This window comes from Cyprinus carpio, chromosome A2 (assembly GCF_018340385.1).
Source record: "Cyprinus carpio isolate SPL01 chromosome A2, ASM1834038v1, whole genome shotgun sequence".
Lineage (NCBI taxonomy): Eukaryota > Metazoa > Chordata > Actinopteri > Cypriniformes > Cyprinidae > Cyprinus > Cyprinus carpio.
Window position 1 is genome coordinate 14,821,472 of NC_056573.1, and position 19,661 is coordinate 14,841,132.

General features: G+C 37.4%; 1 protein-coding gene across 6 annotated transcripts in view; it reads right to left on the reverse strand.

Moving 5' to 3' along the window:
- LOC109055255 (catenin delta-2-like) overlaps nucleotides 1-19,661 on the reverse strand; it is a 78,314-nt gene that overhangs the window by 45,875 nt on the left and 12,778 nt on the right. For 5 of the 6 annotated variants that reach the window (XM_042774678.1, XM_042774664.1, XM_042774673.1 and 2 more), the window contains exons 2-3: nucleotides 15,582-15,715; nucleotides 6,492-6,604 (exon numbers count right to left, since the gene is read on the reverse strand). In XM_042774678.1, coding sequence (XP_042630612.1) covers nucleotides 6,492-6,604; nucleotides 15,582-15,710 — 242 coding nt within the window. In that variant the 5' untranslated portion in view covers nucleotides 15,711-15,715. Of the gene's footprint in view, nucleotides 1-6,491; nucleotides 6,605-8,636; nucleotides 8,823-15,581; nucleotides 15,716-19,661 lie in introns of those variants that run through there. The other variant, XM_042774676.1, reaches the window with a different exon arrangement.

Below are 19,661 nucleotides of genomic sequence, written 5' to 3' on the forward strand. Positions count from 1 at the left end.
GCTATTTCAAGCTTTATACATATAACATATAGAGTAGAAGGAATTGAAATGTAAAATAAACATAACTTGAAAAGCAGAATGTCATCTCAAATAGATTTGTGTTGAAATTCAGATTATACACATAAATCTAACTGGTGATTTTCACATGTGTTTGATCGAGGGGGTCGGGCTAACTACTTTCCCATGTCTTTAGTGTGTTTTATAAGCCATGCTGTCTGACAGAGCATGTGAAAGGGCTTCACGTGATTGTATTAATGAGTGTGGAGCAAAGGCATTCATCCGTAAGAGCCGGGCCACCCATCATTAAACTCCAGATGAGTGGGACTAAAATAGTCCTTGTTAGCCCTGGTACTGAATGTGAGATATAACATATAGCAATTTATCATGTAACTTTTCAGCTAGACTGACAGAAATAATTTATTTAATCAATTAGGGTTCCAAGATTAAAGAGACATTTCACCCAAAAATAAAAAGAATCTGTAAATTGTAAATTCTGACTTACTTTCTTCAGTGAAACACAAACTGAGATTTTTTTAAAAGATTATCTTGCCCACGTCTTTCTTTATAATGAATGAGATTGAGAGCTGTTTAACTCTAAAGTGATTAAAAAGTACTATCAAAGTATCATAAAAGTACCATATTCCAAGTCTTCTGAAACATCTGATATCTTTATGTGAGGAATAGACTGACATTTAAGTCATTTTGCCAATAGAAGCACTCCTACAGTCTGTAAAAGTCAGTTTAGCAAGGACAAGAGAAAAGCAGAAACAATCCTGTGTGGGCTTTTGGACTCTTCATGAGTTGATATACGATACACTACAAATCAAAAGAGATGTTACACAGTCCTCAGAGAGGAATGCATTTCAATCCCAGTGCAGGAGAGCATCCCATAATGAGAAAGCCCCTCTTGAAGTGCTGAATCATGGCTGACTTTCTCACAGCAGAATTGTGTCAGTGGATAAAAAGTAAAAGGCTGGTGTAGCACAGATGCTGTACAGCTGCTCTGTGATGGCAAACACTCTTTTACAGTGTATTACTATGACTGGCATGAAAGTAAAATACTCTCACTACAAATCACGGCAACATAAACACGGGTCCCCAGACACCTCTGCAGCCCAGGCTGGCACAGAATGGCTCTCGTCTGGAAACTGCCTCATGAAAATTTATAGTACTTTTAATATAGTCGCACTAGATGTGATACAAAACTGTGGTAACTGTAGTACTTATATGGAATCCCACGGTCTATATATGTGTGTGTATGTATGTATGTATGCATGTATATATATATATATATATATATATATATATACTTACATAACTTATAACTTCAGGTAAGGTCACTGCATTTCCACTTGAAGTTTCAAAAGGAGTTTTCAGACTAATTTGAATTAATAAATGAAACATGCTTCATTCTCAGTGCTAAAAAAAGATAAACATTGCTTTAACCCCAGTGTGCTGCCATGAGGCTAAGACAACAGCATTCAGCTGAGCAATTACAGGATCAATCACACATTTCCTATTGCAAGTGTACTTTCTAAAAGGACAAAATGTTATTTTGAGGGCATCTGAGGATGTGGTGGGTCATTAGGCTGACAGCGTGAGTGATGTCACATGTAGGGAACTCAGTGGTTGAGATCTACACTATACTAGGCTGTCTTAGTTAAGCTAGGCGGCAGTGTGCTGGCTTTGTCCCAAGACAGATCAAGTATTTGTCGGTGGTAGACTTCCTCTGGCATTGACAGACATGTAATATAATCAAAAGACATTTTCCTCTGTGTAAAAATACACTAGAACCACATTAAGACCTAACATTAAACAATAAAACAAGATTTAGCTGATTAAAATACTATGATACATTACACTACTATTTAAACTTCTTTTCAGAAATTTCAATAACAATTCAGCTATATCTGAATCAAAATCTGTTATACAATATTATAAATATCTTCCAAAGAGTCATTCAGCATAACCTAGTTATCTAAAGCTACTTTCAATATAATAACTGCAGGGTCGCCCCAGTAATTGAGATGCAGACATTATCCTTGTTTCTCAGTCACCAAACTGGGTTTAAGTCTACACGGTTAGGCTCAAATCAAGCAGTCCGGGCTTATAACTAAACTTGGGTAGCAGAAGAAGCTTTCATTGCCCCTTAAGCCTGACAGATTGCTTGCTAAATCAATACGCTCTGTATTCCCCGTACTGTATGGGGAGACACGTAGTGTGAGTCAGCCAGTGCAGAAGACACCCTTAATAAGCTTAATATCCTGTAAGAATGGAGAGGGATTGTCTGAGCACAGACACCCTGGTGCACAGGCAGATGGGAAGGTTTCTTACTGCCACTGTCCTTAACCCTAACCCCAGTTCTAGATGGGTTCAACAGGATGTATTTCAATGGGTATGTGTTGAAAACAATAGAAGAACCTAAAAGAGGATATTTTCTAGAACTGTTATTGTACATATAATGAAGCAACATTGGACCCAACTGACCCCTCAGGGACTTGTAACCCGAAGATTGTGGGTTTAAGTCTCAGGTCCAGAAGGAATTGTCGGTGGGGGAAGAGAATAACCAGTGCTCTCTTCCACCCTCAATACCACAACTGTGAGGTCGTGAGACCCTTGAGAAATGCACTGAACTCCCAACTGCTCCCTGGGTGCCGCAGCAATATGGCTACCCACTGCTCCAAGTATGTGTTCACGGTGTATGTGCACTTGGATGGGTTAAATGTAGAGCACAAATTCTGAGTATGGGTCACTATACTTGGCCACACGTCACTTCACTTTCATTGTATGGACAAATAAAATTCAGTAATTTTCTTTAAGTATCAATACAACAGCAGTGTTTCTTTGAGCTGTTGAACACACAAAAAAGAGATATTTTAAAGAATGTGTGTAACCAAACAGTACTTTTCCATACTATGGAATTCAATGGCTACCGTCAACAGTTTGATTACCAACACTTTGTAAAATTTTTTTTTTTTTTGGTGTGTTCAACAGAAGAGGGAAAGCCATACAGTTTTGGAACAACATGAGGGTGAGTAAATGATGACAATTTTCAGTTTGGGGTGAACTATCCCTTGAAGTTTTTGTTTAACTATAATAACCCTGCACCAATTAATATGCTGCATTGTTTTGCACCCAAAACACTGAAGGAATGTTACATATCAGATAATGTTACAAAGAGGACCAAAAATGTTGCAATAATGCACACTTTCTGTTCTTGATGCTGGAGGGTTTAAGTGACGTGACGTCTGGCCAAGTATAGTGACCCATACTCAGAATTTGTGCTCTACATTTAACCCAACCAAGTGCACACACATAAACACACCCGAAGCATTGGGCAGCCATTTTTGCTGTGGCGCCCGTGGAGCAATTGGGAGTTTGGTGCCTTGCTCAAGGGCACCTCAGTCATGGGTATTGAAGGTGGAAGAGAGCGCTGTACATTCACCCCCCCCCCCAACCTTTAGTTAGCCTACAGATAAAAAATCTGCCTTTGCCATAATGCTAAAAGTGTACTTTTCTACACTGCATGTTTGAATTAATTTACATACAGCACACTGCTAATTCAGCTCACTTAAAGCCAAGTTAAAATAGATTGCTAGTGGTTAATGAAAACAACGCAGATTTCTATGATGAAATACAGCACACAAAACCGTTCAGTGAATTTGGCCCACCATCTTTCTTTCTATAAATGTATCCTCTTCACCTAAAGGGTAAAAAGAAATATAATGCATTTCTTGTGCATAAAGTCTCAGTGGACATGCCTTTCAAAGTTTTCTTTCCTTTTCATGTGCAATTTCAAACAAAGTGGGTATTTGATACTAGATGCACATTCATGCATTTCCTTTTTATTTAGGCAAATGCTTTTATTCAAAGCAGATTACACTGCAATCAAGTTACACACTTTATATACATGATGCAGCAAGCATCATAACTCTACCAACTGCAGGAACAGACAAAAAGCTTGTTGCTGCGCACAGGATACTAATAATAGTATTTTCCCGTTGCTTACTGTATGGACAGAAGCTCTCACTTCCCGTTATACTACAGCGAGATTAGAACATAAGAGCTGTCAAACACATTGTCTCTTCAATACAACTTATTTACACCACATGCCAACAAAGCATTATCTCTCCTCGAGGCACACATTGTAGACGTGTACACAGTGCCAGCGCAGTCCAAGCTCATAGGAGACTGGTGGACTAATCTGGCAGAAAAACAGTCAGACAGCTTTGGCTTAATACTCCCTCGCTGTGCTCGACAGACAGCGTTTAGTGAGACAACTCCATGCTACAGGATAGGGCTCAACAGTGAACGTCTACTATCGAGTCAAAGGCCTCACTCAGAGCAGCAGATGTTTGACGCTATGCCGAGGTTCGGTCCGATGGACGTCCTGCTAGAGGCAATAAGACAACTTCACTTGGCATTTCCATTGTGACTGCAGAAGCATTTTGCACATTGGCTAATCAGAGATTTGTTTCTGCTGAGTATCAGAGAGTTGAAGAACAGCTGAAGAAGTAGGCCAGTATTATGTTTGTTCAAAATGGAGTGCTATTTGAAAAGACCCATGTTTCATTAAACAAGTGGGTCACAGGCTGAAAGTGCTCTCTTTAGCCCATGGTGCTTCTCCTGATGCTGTGATTTTCAGCTTGCTGTCTTATAAAAAAGAAACAAATAATAGCCAGTGAAGTGTTTTGTATCAGTATTGTTTTGCAATTGAAATTGAACACCAGCTAGTAATGCCATCACAGAAAAATATATGGCTGTTGCAGTCAACAGCAGAAAATAACTAAGGGATAGAAAGTCCACAAAGTAAAATAACCCTGAATTGTGAGACCAATCAAGATCCATGCAAACCCTATTTAAATACTTGAGGACCATGTTATTTGACTAGCAGCTTCTATTATAGCCTTGAGCAGCTTCTGTAAGCTGTATTTGTCTTGAGGAGAGATCTGATCTAACTCTTTAATACTACACACACCAACAGTCGCCAATAAATGCAAGAACAATCAAAAGATCAAGCTAGAGTAAAAATGAAGGACAGGTTCAATGATGGACAACAACACTGAGGCTGATGACATTAAAAATGACATCATTATAAATGTCTTTAACCAATAACAATTCAAAAACAGTACTATTCTAAAGTTAAATGCCAGTCTATAAAGAAATTTGATTGAAGAGAATATATGAGTATATATTACATAATGGTGTTTGTGTGCTCACTGCTGTGTATGTGCACTTTGGATGGGTTAAATGCAGAGTCACAAGTATGGGTCACAATACTTGGCTGTATGTCACGTCACTTTTTTTTTTTCACTTTTTAAATATTATAACATTTATAATCAAATGTAAAATGTATTTTTAAATGCTAAACACATTTCACAATACTATTGTTTGTACTGTATTTTTTTTTCTTTCTAAAACTTGCAAAATCTTACCAAACCAAAATATTTTGAATGGTAGTGTATATTAATAAGTCATCTCATGGACTTAAGTGCAAAAGCACTTGATGGCCTGACATCCAAATCATCACTGCCTGTGTTGTCTCCACTCCACTTTACTCTAATTAAATATTCTATGTGCCTAACCATGTCTGTTGGCAGCTCTCGTCTAATGTGGGAGAGAAGCTACTGAACTGCTGCATGAAAAAAACAGGGTTTGGGGAACTTGCAAAAATGACTTGTGATAGGCAAGGAAATACAAAATAGCTTAGGAAATATGAGTACATTGAGCTGTAAATTTTGACATGTTCTGTTTTATAATAATTTCTCAAGGTCACGTACATGTGCACTGCAGTAACAATATGAGGGGGTCCAGGGCTCCCCCTGGTTGAAGTCTCCAGTGCCCTGCTCACACTGATGGTACTGATACTAAAACCCATGATGCATTACTTTAAACCTGACATCATCCTGCACAACAGAATATCACTGACAAAGCAAGTAACATGGGAGTCTCATTGACTAAACAGCTGAAGGACATTTGATATATTGAGTTTTCAAGCTAGATGAATAAACACACAAAATATGCTTCACAGCAACAACAAGAAGACAATAAAATGGGTCCATTTAATTTGATTTGAACACTGTAAACAGTGATTAGAAGCACTTATCAGCCTCTGAAAGGTCAAAGTGATTACATATATAATCCATAAAGTCTGTTTTATTATAGTATCTGTGAGATTTTAATTACAGGCTGAATTCAAAGCTTGTGACAACTTAACTCTTTGATTACTTTGCGGTAGTAAAAGAATTTAGAATTTAGATCTGAGTCTCCTGTGAATGTGGTTACACTAAAATATTCATGCTGGAATATGCCGGGAAGGGACATCAAAGGATTTCATGGAGGAAACTAAAAAAACATTTTAATGACATTTGATGGCTTAATGACAAGTGGGATGGTGAAGATCAAGGAGAGATTGAAGGTCGTGAAAGACATCTATCTTTAGTTTTAGCTGGTATAAGTGGTGATGGTGTGGTGAGTTAAGGTAGACCCACCTGATGCTGCTCATGCTTCCAGTCTCAGATCCCAGCTTGCATCTCTCCAGCTGGGTGGCAACAATCTGCCTCTCTGCCTCCAACTCTCTCGTCAGTCGCTCAAATTGCAGCTCCTGCAAATATAAAGCAGACAGAGCGTATGTGTAAATCCCTAAAGCAATTATGGAATTGATTCTGTCTATAACATGTACTACACATGCACTTACACATGCTCCAGTAACTACTATGTAGAGAGTGTGTGTGTGGGGCGGGGGGTGGGGGGTGGGGGTAGGGGTGTAGAGACACTGTGAGGCTGTGCAGTCACTCAGGGCTTTTCTTTACACATTGATAAAATGCACTTGCATTTTCTTTCTTCAAAAATGATCATAAATCTAGTCTCAGGTCAACAACTTCATTAGGAACTGCCATTTAAACATGGTCAAACTGTAAGAATGGCTGTCACACCCTTGTTGATGTAAGTAGGCGCACAAACCATCTATTAAAGCAAACATCTGTCACGACTTTTTCTACATGGAAAAATATATGTGACTGGTAGTAAACCATCAAAATAAATTAATTATGAACAAATTCTTGCTGTGTCATCTTTTGTGACAGGTAGAGTTTTACAGAGAGATGGAAACTAGTTTTTTATGATGCTGCAAGGAGAAAACAGGTGAATAATAGTTATTTAATTTTTTAATTATTATTATTATTATGTTTGACAATGAAGCTGTATTTAGCATATTTTTTCATGAATAAATAATAATATACACAACTGTTTAAAAAGTACAGTTCATGTGATTTTTTTTAAAGAAAGTCTCTTCTGCTCACCAAGGCTTCATTTATTTGACCAAAACTACAGTAAAAAACAGTAATATTGTGAAATAATACTACATTTTCCAAAAAAAAATTATTTAAAAAATATTTTAGTATATTTTAAAATGTAATGTATTTTTGTGATGGCAATGTTGAATATTCAGCAGTTGTTACTTCAGTCTTCAGTATCATATGATCCTTCAGAAACCATTCTAATGTGTTGATTTGGAGCACAAAAGATATTTCTTATTATTTTCAGAGTTGAAAACAGTTGTGCTACCTTATATTTTTGAGGAAATTATGATACATTTTTCAGGATTCTTTGATGAATAAAAAAATAAAAATAATTTTTTACAATATAAATATTTTGTTACATTATAAACATCTTTTCTAGCACTCAATTGAATGCTTCCTTGCTGAATAAAAGTTTTAGTATCTTACTGACCCCAAACTTTTAAACAGTGGTGCATATATATATACTTAATTTTGGGTCCTGGCGATAATGAATCAGCTGTCTGCCACGTACAATGATTAAAAACTAAAAGAGTACATTCTTTTTAACTTATCCATAGTTCCAGACATTCAAAGGCATTATTCTGAACTTTGATAGTCACTGGACCATTCCAGCACAACTGTACATGCCCCTCCCACTCCTCTCTTAATTAGATATGCTCTGCTTAACATTTAACGACAAACTTGTCAATGCTAAATCAGAGCTGAAATCCCAGAGCTCCTCTTTAAAGTAATCACTGTGAAAATCCAGTCAGAAACACTGCACTATGTGCCTGTACCCGAGGCTACGACAGTCAGTGCGTCATTCCCACTTCTTTTGTGACAAGGCTGAAATGAGTTCACTCAGCCACAAGGTCAAAGACCCTGTCCCCAGAGCGGTTAACACTAAGAGGGCTCCAGAACGCATCACCTGCTATTTTGGGCACAAACCCAGATGAAGGCTACAAAAATACCAATTCAGAGTGTTGAAGAGAGCTCTATGAACCATGGCAACTAAAGAGGCGCTAACTGCAGCATTCAAACACTTTTCAACATCATTATACAGATCTAGAGTCTCACTTAATGACTTTATGGCAGATGCATTTCGGTGCATTTGCAACAAACAGGCAAGCTGCATAGCTCTGTAACTGAAAAAGCATTAGCAATTACGATACAAACAAGCATCATCTCTGACCTTTCATATTTCACATCAATAAGTTCAAGATGGATCCGCAAACAGAGAACAACAACTGATTAGACTCTGACAATCTAACCATCGACATCAACAAAACTACTCCAGCTTTTAGTCCCGCAGTAAAACACCTGTTGCCTTCACAAATAAAATAACACCGCCCTTACCGGCACATGTACCATACTCCAGAGGCTGTCTGTGCTGAGAAAGAGCCGTGTCTGTGCATCACTATCCCACTAGACTGCGTTCATCTCCACTTATGAAGAGAGTTAAGTCATTAGAAAAACTGGAAGAGTGGTAGTTACTGCCTTCCAGCGGGAAAGCAAAACGTGGAGTGCAGTCAGGCACAAAGGTCGTCATGGCAACAGTGAATTTAGAGCCCCTTTGGCATTATTTATGCAACATTGCATCACAAAGGGTCCCTCCCGCCATCCAAATACCACCGCCCTCCAGTCACTCTTCCGCCTCCTCCTAAACTCTTCCCCTCTTTCTGACACCATCTGTGCTTCTCTCTGAAGAGGAGAAGAGGGGGAAATGCAGGGTCTCATTGAAAGGATCGCAGAGCAGCAGAGAGAAAGAGGTGTTTTATGAGGGTCCAGGCAGCAAAAAGTACCATTCCACTGTGCAATGCTAAGCTGTGTGCTTCCTCTAGGGATCCTAACAGGCTGTTCTGCCTCAATAGCCTGCAATGTACAGGCTCCCTGAGCGGAGAGTAGCCTCCACTTGTCACAAAAGTTGGTAAAATATAGCAGTCCGCACAGATAGAAAAGCACTCGGCTAGGACAGCAGATGTCACCTGGACCAAAAATGGTGATTCGATTCTTTAAAGGGGTCATATGATGTTGCTAAAATGAACATTATTTTGTGCATTCGGTGTAATGCAATGTGTTTATGTGGTTTAAGGTTAAAAAAACACATTATTTTTTCACATAATGTACATTATTGTTGCTCCTCTGTCTGAAACGTGTCGATTTTTACAAAGCTCATCGTTCTGAAAAGCGAGGTGTGCTCTGACTGGCCAGCTATCCAGTGCGTTGTGATTGGCTGAATGCCTCAAGCGTGTGACGGAAATATTATGCCCCTTAATATACTGTGATGCCGTCTCCTGGCACAACCAGACAAAACCCATTACAAATGAGGCATTTGTTGCATCCAGTTTGGACATAATTACTGATTATAATGACTTATACTGTGTTTTTACGCGTTGCGTATCACGCTGCGTTAACAAAAACCATGTCTGCATTTGTGATCGGAGAAGTTTGAAAGGATTATTGTTAATTTAGTGTTTTTAATTTTGTCATTTGTATCATCAGTGGCAAATTTTTTAAATATGTAAACCTACTTACAGGCTGTGAGTAAGAAGCGCCAGACTGTCCTTGCAAAGTTGGAATTGCCCCACTTTATAGAAACAGCCTTTATGCACAGAAGCATTGTAGGCTACTGGTTCAGGAAACAGTCCTCATCCTCCATAAAATGTGCAGTACACATCTGTATATTTGGGTTGAACTGTTCTGGAACAGTGTTGAAATACAACTTAACCACTGATTTCTAGTTGTGTCCTCTTTTGGAAGGCCAAACAAAGTAGTTTTCAAACACAGCATCTCCACAACATGGCGGCAGCGACAACAGCGAGAATAAAAGTCACGCCTTCTTTCTTTGCATGAACATTTTGTGGCATTATGCAAATCTTCCCACACTGTGACGTAGATATGTGGGGGCATGTTTAAATGAGGCGTTTTAGGTAGGCGTGGTTGACTCTTAACTTTAATAAAGAATATATCTTTGGATTTGAGACTTTAGTTTTGCAACTTTACAGATCTTCTTTATGCACCAAGAACTTGTAACACTCCAAAGAGAAAGGAAAAATTAAAATCACATCATATGACCCCTTTAACATTCAAAGCATTGTTTTTCTGCCCCTATACTACAACATAAAACATATTTTTCGAAGAGTAAACAGAGATTATTGGATATTCTTTTACAGGAAAATATTATTTCACTCTTTCTACTTAAAAATTTCACATCTAATTCAACGCGTTAGTTGCTGATTCTTTGTAATTAATTGTGCAATTTCTGAGTAAATATTGTTTGTCTGCCGGTTTTAGTCTATTTAATCTGATAAGAACTCATAAAATGTGTTTTGCATGGTCAGCAGTGTGAAAAGAATGCAAAACAGGAATGTATTCCCATTATCTTACATAATAACTCCAGAAAAGGCCGTTAAACCTATTTGTTTAGAAAATAAATCGCCAAGGGACTGAGAAATTGATTTGACTGCTTCAAGAGGCAAATGTGGTCTTCTGGCCTAAAAGCCTAATTGCGCCCTGTGGACAAAGACTGACATTTAAGTTTCTTCATTGGTCCATTTGATTGCAAAATGTCACTTGGGGTTTGCCTCAGGAGTTCCTTTAAGGATTTAACCCAATTTCTATAATTTCACGGAGTTAAATGAGTCCAGAGCCACTCCACAACCTGACCACACCGACTGAGAGCCATACAAAACAGTGTTAAACAGACAGGAATGACTCGGATGAACTAATTGGGTTGGTAAAATATAAAGGGAAAATTGCATTTATTCCTGGTTGAAAATTACATCAGAAATGAGGCCACCCAAAGGACCTCAGGATAAGCTTCAAATAGACCGAACAGCCTTTTTGTTGATAATTTTGTCAAAACAGCCTCAATTTTTATGAATATTCTAAGTAATTAAAGAACTGCTTTATTAGATTGAATATGTGACATTAATTATTATGTGATTAAAAAAATCTAAATGACTTCACTTCTGGCTAAAGCAAATCACTCCTATCGGACAAAGATATAATGAGCTGATTAACATGCTTTCCCTAAAATAAAAAAGACTAAAAATACAGAGAATTAAATGGAAAGAAATATTTGACCTTAGCTGTACTAACCCTTACAAACACTGGCACTTTCCCCAAAAAGCCTTGCCATGATCATAATAAAACATCATATGCCAGTGGCTTTTTTTTATGAATAATTAATGTGTCATTTTAAAAACACTAAGATAAATTTCTTTAATTAACACCAAATTAAAGGGACCAAAAAAGTTGAGCTTTAACAACAAATCTTTTGAAAATTCTGAAAAATAACACCTGTACTTTATACATTACTATGTATACTATTATAATCACTATGTCAACATAATCTTGAAAAGTGACACTCAAAGGCAAATAATAAGTGTTCATTATATAGAAGAAATTACACTAAGCAACATTTTGCTGCAAATACAGTATCTACTAGTTCTTACCATACAGTGAGAGCACTGCACATATGTCCAGGTTGTTAAACATGCTCTCCCTGACCATCACATGTGATTCTGTTTAGCACAAGTGATACAGGAGAATTTTAATGGGACAGCGTCATACACAGGAGAGACTGTGTTCTGCTTGCACGTGTAACCTTGAAAACTGCACACAAAGCACACATACAAGAGACCAGGACATTTTGCCAGACATTTTGGTAGAGGGGAAATGGTTATTCAGTGCTACAGAGCATCCTTTATCATCAAAATCTACACTGGTTTTAGATCTGAAGTTCAGTTTATTCACTCTCAGAAATAAAGGTACAAAAGCTGGCACTGCGGCGGTAACCTTTTTTCAAAAGGTACATGTTTACCTAAAGGGTTCATTTTGGTGCCTTAAAGATATTAGCACTTAAAGTGTACATATTAGAAACTAGTCGGTACAAAAGTGTACCTTTGAAAAAGGTACCACCCTAATGACCCCTTTTGTACCTTTATTTCTGAGAGTGTTCTGTGAATTTTGCCTCACAACCTCTATAAAGCCCTACTAAAAGCCTCTAAAATGGGAGATTGCCATCTAGTGGAGGAGGAAAAATAAGCCTATGGTGATTTATCATAATATGTGTGAGCAAACAAGCAGTGGCAAAATGATAAACATTTTCAGTTAATGACTTTTCAGTTAGTTTTGAGGTCTTTTTTCCTGTTCCTAAAATTTGACAAAATTCACTTTTAGCACACTGTAAAACATTGTAAAATGTTCAATGTTTCTTTTTCAGGAAATCGACCAAAATAATGACGACTCATCTTGTACTACACATTTTTGTGTATCAAAATGCTCTCAATAGTGAGAACACCCTGCCTGCTAGCAAGATCTATAATATTTGAAGAAAGCTATTTATTGGAGTTTCAAATGAAGTTATTTTATATTTGTATGAAGATTTTTTGTATTTAGTCACTATATGCAACTCATTTTGAATGGCCATTTGATGAATAATGATGCTTTTTAGAGCCAAATGGTGTAGTAACAGCATCTACCAGCAGGGGGTAAAATAGCATGCCTTGATAGCAAGAAGCAAATCATGGTTCATGGCGGTGATATTAAAGCCCTGCATTCTAGGCCGGGCCCAACGGGCCCCAAATTATTTATTCCCCTCGGGCCAGGCTTCAGGCCAATTTTCACGTCATAGTTCAGACGTGGGCCAGGCCTCGGGCCTATTTTAAGGCTTCTCCTTATTTTTATATTTTAGACATCCATCAACTAGTGCTGAAACAAATTGCCGCGCTGGTGGAAACAACACGAGACCGTGCTACCGTGAATGTCAAGAGCTGCTCGACAATGTTTAGTGTCCAGCAGCAGCAGAGCAAGCCTACCATCAGCGCAGCTGAAGAGTTCTGTGTTGAAATGTATGCAATAGGCTAACGCTTGCGGCAAAGCATCGGCAAAAGTAATTACCATAAATGTGTCAGGTGGAAACAGTAAGGAGATATTTGAATTATTTACTAATAAATAGTGTTTTCTGAGTTGGTGTCTCAAGGATGTAGTTGCCGATCTTTGTGAATTATGATTATAATGAAAGAGCTTTTGTTTTCGATTTGTTTTATTTCGTTAAGTGGTAATTTAAAGCTTTCTATAGATATAGTTTTCCTGATTGTGAGGCATGTATTCGCTGAGTTTCGGTTCATTTTTGTGAAGCGCTCCTGTTCTAGACGAGATGGTAGAAAGCGCATCATGTTTGTTTTCTTCATTTTATTACTCTTACCTTTATGAGCAAAAATGCAAGTGATCATGCTGGTGCCTCCATGTCCGTCAAAGCGTGCTTCAGCTTCCACTCTCTGCACAAACTATTGGATACAGCGCACATTTATCTAGGTTTAACGTTTAAACATTGTTATATGCTTGAACTGTTTTATATCTATAGATTTTATTTTATGCAAGTCGTGAGGATTTCAGAAGGCTAAATTGATCAAACATAGGCTCACTGTCTGCTGCTGGCCGCTTGGTCATTACTTTAAAAACAAAAAACTTATATTTAACGGACAAAATTATTTTTAACAAACTAAATTAACTTAATAAAAAACTAAACAAAATATAATCACTTTGCCAATACATACAAAACTGAACTAGTTTAACAGCTGAAACAGAAGTATAAGCTGTTTTGGGAGAAGGGGGAAAAAAAGATGGTCTCGGGCCAGTAATTCTGATAAGCTGTCGGACACAGGCCAGACTATTGCCTGGGCATCTCAGGCCAGAGCCGGGCTCGGGGTCAGTAAGATTACTTATAACTAACTAACCAACTAAATGAATAAATGAATGAATGCTTTCATTCAGCAGGGCACATTAAATTGAACACAACTGAAGTCATTAAAGACAGAAAATATATTTTTCATTTTACAAAAGATTTATATAAAAAAAAATACAATAATAAAATAACAATAAAAATGTGCCCTATAATGATCAACAAATCAACATATTAGAATAATTTTTGAAGGATCATGTGACACTCCAGACTGGAGTTATGACTGCTAAAAATTCAGCGTTGCCATGTAATAAATTATACTTAAAATACATTAAAATAGAAAACAGATTATTTACATTAAAAAAATCACAATATTACTGTTTTTACTGTATTTATAATCAAATAATGCAGCCCTGTTGAGATTAGAGACATTCAAAATCTTGCCAAACTTTTGAACGGTAGTGTAACTAAAACTCTTCAATATGACCCACCCAATCATCTTGTTTCAGTGGAAAGGACACCAACTTAAAAAAAGAAAATCACACCATTTTTTCATGTTTTTAATCTCCTCTCAGAGAGAAACACTGTACGTGACATGGACTCTGTCCACCAGTACCCTCCAGTGAAAATCATCAAAAAAAGAAAGATGGCAGACAGTTTTTCTCGCTCTGATAGGAGAGCTATTAGACTGGCCCACAGCAGCCTATGGCTGTGGCCTAATTTAACACTCCCCGTGTAGATTTCCAACCCTAAGAGCATGTCGCTTTTTTCTGTCCCGTGGTTAAAAGCAGGAGAGCGAGCTAAACGCTAGCAGGAAGCGAAGGGCTTGTCACGGTCCATTTTTATCTACACATGGTCTTGACTCAAAAATTGGCCTCCAGCCAAGACAGACATATAAATATGCAGGGCAAAAGTGAGAAATACTGTACATCATCACACACTAAATTCTGACACATGCAATAATCCTATGAAGCATTTCGTAAATGACTTTTTATAACAGGAGGTCATAAGCAATTACAATCACCTGTCATTATTCCTGACAGATCAAGCCGGTTTATCATAAGGTTGCGCCAACGTCTGGGAAGCTGTCCATCTGCTGACAAGCAGGTGACCAATCTTATTACAGATAGGCTGCGGTGTAGTGACTAGCATAGCATGAAGACCTGATTGCAACATGGAGTGTCAAATATTTCATATTTCTTGCACCACACAGCTCCAAAACCTACATCCATTCCTCCATTTGGTCCACAAAACCAGTGATACTGAGGCGTAACGGCACATTTGCAGTGTGTTGACCATTAAAAACCATTTGTATCTGTGAATTTAGACACCAGGCGCTAACTGAAACCAACAGCACGAGATTATGGAAATCACTCGTGCAGAAACCCACCAAACCTTGTGGCTCCTTAACCCAGATGGCATATGCAGTTCATCTGAGGACTGGTATGATTCTGTGTAATTACTGTTTACAGTATATAAAGACTTAGAGAGTTTCTAATTAAACTGTTGGGAAATGAATGTTTCCGTATGAGTGTGGTGAGAATCATAAACGTCTGTTAGAGACAGTATGTAAGAATGAAGAAAATTACAATAGTTTGACATGAAGTACCCACCTGTTCTTTAACAGAGGCCAAGATGGCAGAGGTGGTCTCCGTCTCGGATCCATCTCCGTTTGAGGCGTTCAGCACCGGACTCAACATGCTGGAGTTCTCTATGTCAGAGTGTTGGTCTGGTACTGGCATTACTTCTGTGAACCAAAACAATAGCATCAAGAGTTATTCAAGATGAACTCTGCAAAGCTTTTGTCATGCTTCAGCATACTAGAGCAATCAGTTCAAATAAATCCTTCACAATGACAGACTTTCAGGTAAAATGACATTAAAAATCATGGTTTGGCACTTTTCTGATTTCATAATACTTATCAAAGTGAATTTTCAATTGTTTGTCGTGATGTAATAATTGTTACACATAACATTTAATTAACCGTCTCTGTTTCTTTCAGTCTCTCTCTCTCTTCTTTGACATACTTTTCTCTCCTCATCTCTCGAGGTTTGTGATTCCAAACACGATTCTCAGCTTGTCGCTGTCATGCTTTGATTTGTATACATCAGCTTCAAAAAAGACTTTGAAAACACTATAAAACTAAAATTGTAGTTTCGTGGCTTTTAGTTGACCAACTATATGCTAATGTATTAATAAACATTCACAAATTTCACTTTTAGCAGATACACATATTCACTACCTTTCAAAAGTTGGTAAGATTTTTTTAAAAGTTTTGAAAGAAGTCTCTTATATTCACAGCGGATGCACTTATTTGATGGTAAATGAAGTAAAAACTGTAATATTGTGAAATATTGCTAATAAAATCAAATGTATTCCTGTAATTTATTCCAGTAATGGCAAATATGAGTTTTCAGCATTATTACTTCAGTCTTCAGTGTCACATGATTGTTCAGAAATCATTCTAAAATGCTGATATGGTGCTCAAGAGACATTTCTTATTATTATAAATGTTGAAAACATTAAGTGCTGCTTAATGTTTTTGTGGAAACCTTTTTTCAGGATTATTTGATGAATAGAAAGTTCAAAAGAAAAGCATTTATTTAAAACTTATTTTCAATTTGGTTTTGCAAGTGTTTACTGTCACTTTTGATCAATTTAATGTGTTCTTGCTGATTAAAAGTATTAATTTCTTTAAAAAAAAAAACTACCCCAATATTTTAACTGTTTTCACTTAGATTTCAAGTAATGGAAATCCCCCTATAATGCTCTAGTCCTCTCAGATCACTCTCTTTGCTTTCTCCTTTGCAATTGCTTCCCCTCTTCAAAATCTACCACCCGAATTTAAAGCTTCCCCAGAGAACAGTCTGCACACAGCAGGAGCAGACAGAAAATGGCTGCTCACGTGTGAATGTGTACCTGGAGCACCAGCACACACAGCCTTTTCACACAACCACCCACATCAGGCACAACTGTGAACACTTCTGTTCTGTAAAGAAGAGCGAACATACAATCAAAAAAAGGGAACAGTAAGGTCTGTGAAAACAAATGCTACAGCTGCTATAGTCGTAAGTGAAACAGGAACTGATAAAAAAGTATTGATAAATGCTCAATTTATTCATCAGTTTTGGTGACCTGATGCAGATGCTTTTCATTTCTAGGTCAAACTGATGACTTACTACCAATGATATGATGCAAAACAGACCAGAACACCAAATAACGCCAGTCCCAGCTGTTGGTGTGTGTGGGTTCAGATGGATTACACTTTTTTGATAATAATCTTAGTCATCCATCTGCCTCTGATTAATAGTATCCTGACATCATAAATAAATCATGATTAAAAAATAAACTAAAACCACAAAATATCATTGCATGAATGGCCTGAAGACCTGTGTTGCATGTCAGTGATGTGTTGTAATAAAATAAAAATAAAATAACAATTTATTAATTTCCTGTGTGTTTTTATGCCTTGCAATGGCACAAACATTTGGTGTGAAGCATACACATTTTTTACACTGTGTTACAAATGATTAAGCATCTTATAATGGGCTGAATGTTTCATATCAGCATTGGTTTTGCACTGTGTGCCATCCTTTTCCAGTTTGGTCTGTGAATTGTTTAGCTTTGCTAAAAGTTAGTTTATGATTTTAAAACTGTCAATGAGTTACATTATAGCCAAATCCAGCTATTATTACAAATAAAAAACCTAGTAATTTTCGTTTGTTTTTGTTAATAAAAATGTAATACAAAAGGATCATGTGACACTGAAGACTGAAGTAATGGCTGGTTAAAAATAAAGCTTTGACATCACAGGAATTATCTGCATTTTAAAATATATTAAAACAGAAAATAGTTAAATACAATTTTTACTGAAAAAATATTCAATATTGCATGGCATATATCATTAAAATCAAACATGCTGTGGTTTAACTTGGAAAATTTTAATGTAAAATGTACATTTTATTCAGCGCTGTTATTATATGCGGAGAACTTTTCATAACAAAAAAAATATAAAGGCATGCTGGAACTGGATTGTGCACTAAGAATTGGCTGTGCCTTGAAAGCACAATACATGAACTAGAGAAGTTATAGGATGCATTAATCCAAATGAACATGTAAAATATATTGAGTACTCTAATTTCTGACTCACAAGCATATTACGCAGCATCTAAAGGAAATGGTGAAACTCTTAACATACTGAATAGACCATACAGAAGCTAACTGGCATAACACACTGTGTGTTTAGTAGAAAAAGGAAGAAAAAGAAAAAGAAAAGGCATTACTTAGAAATAGGTAAAAAAAAAAAAAGCCTAATTGTGAGTCACATGATGGCTACAATCACTCCAAGGCCGCAGTTACCTTAGAAACAGACCTGCACTGCTCAGTGAATATTTACTGTAATTTTACTAAAACGCCTTGCACAATGGCCCGACTCTACCTTTCAGATTGGCTCAAGACATACAGGAGAGTCCTGTAACACAACCTCAATTTCATTGTCAAACACTAAACAAATTGAACAGTGGAAGAGTCGGAGCCATTGTTGCCAACAAGCAGTTCTATCCTATTTCATTTCCTCAGTGGCACTTTTTCATTCAAAGTGACAAAAGCTACATTTTTGTTATAACGTACTTGATTGTGCTTCCCCAATGACTTTTGTCTGAAACCACTGAGCTGAATGTAGACATTTCAAGTCTTTCCACTGGCGTAGCTGCAGATATCAAATAGCCGAAAAGGAGAAATTAATTTGAAATCTAATTTGTGAGATGTTCATAATTTTCATCACTGAAAGCTCTACAACAAAGCAGGAGCTCTCTAACGGGGCTCAGCCAAACATGTCTGAATGCCTAGTTTGTCTATGACATCATGCTTGAGCCCGCTAACAGGCTCCCGTTTCCATAGAGATATCAATCCATTATGACAGTCTCTCACCAAGAAGGCAACCGTGAGGCATACAGTTGATCATATCGGTGATGCAGCACACAGCAACTAATTCTCCTCAAGATGCTTTGCGCTTATGATTCAAGGTGGTTTTGGACAGCAAAACCACTAGGCTAATATTTCTAATTGGATCAGCATGAATATACACTTCTGATAAAAATCATACAAAAATGCAAACATTGGCTATGCAGGGTGCATATCTTTCTTTCATCATGAGTACGTGTATGCTGCATGTGTAGGTTCATGTACGATGGTGTAAGAGACAAGATTAACAGGTTAATTAACAGTCTCGTGATTGCACCCTATGGAATTACTCCATCGTCCGTCCTTTGGGATTACATACAACTCATAGCAACAATCTCTACGAAAACAGAACCCAGAAATCAGGCCTATAGAAGCCTCCAATTTTAAGTAATCTCATTTGTTTTATGCTTTACACTATGCAATCGCACAACCTGTTAATCTTGTTTTCTGCATTAAACATTTCATTTAAGACATCTGCCTTGCTTTTGCATTTTCATCCCCATTATATCCCATTAAGACAATGGCCATATGCTTTTGACAACGGTTTACTCCCCTCTGACGCTCCTCAGTCAGTTTTTTTTTTACACAGAATTCAGTAGACTTACTCCCAAGATCTGATCACCCATGTGAAACACCAGATGTTCCAGAAAAACGGATCTACCTACACCCAGAGGACATGAAGGTGTTCGACTGATGTTGCCATTGGCAGGCATCACGGTTACAATCCCAGA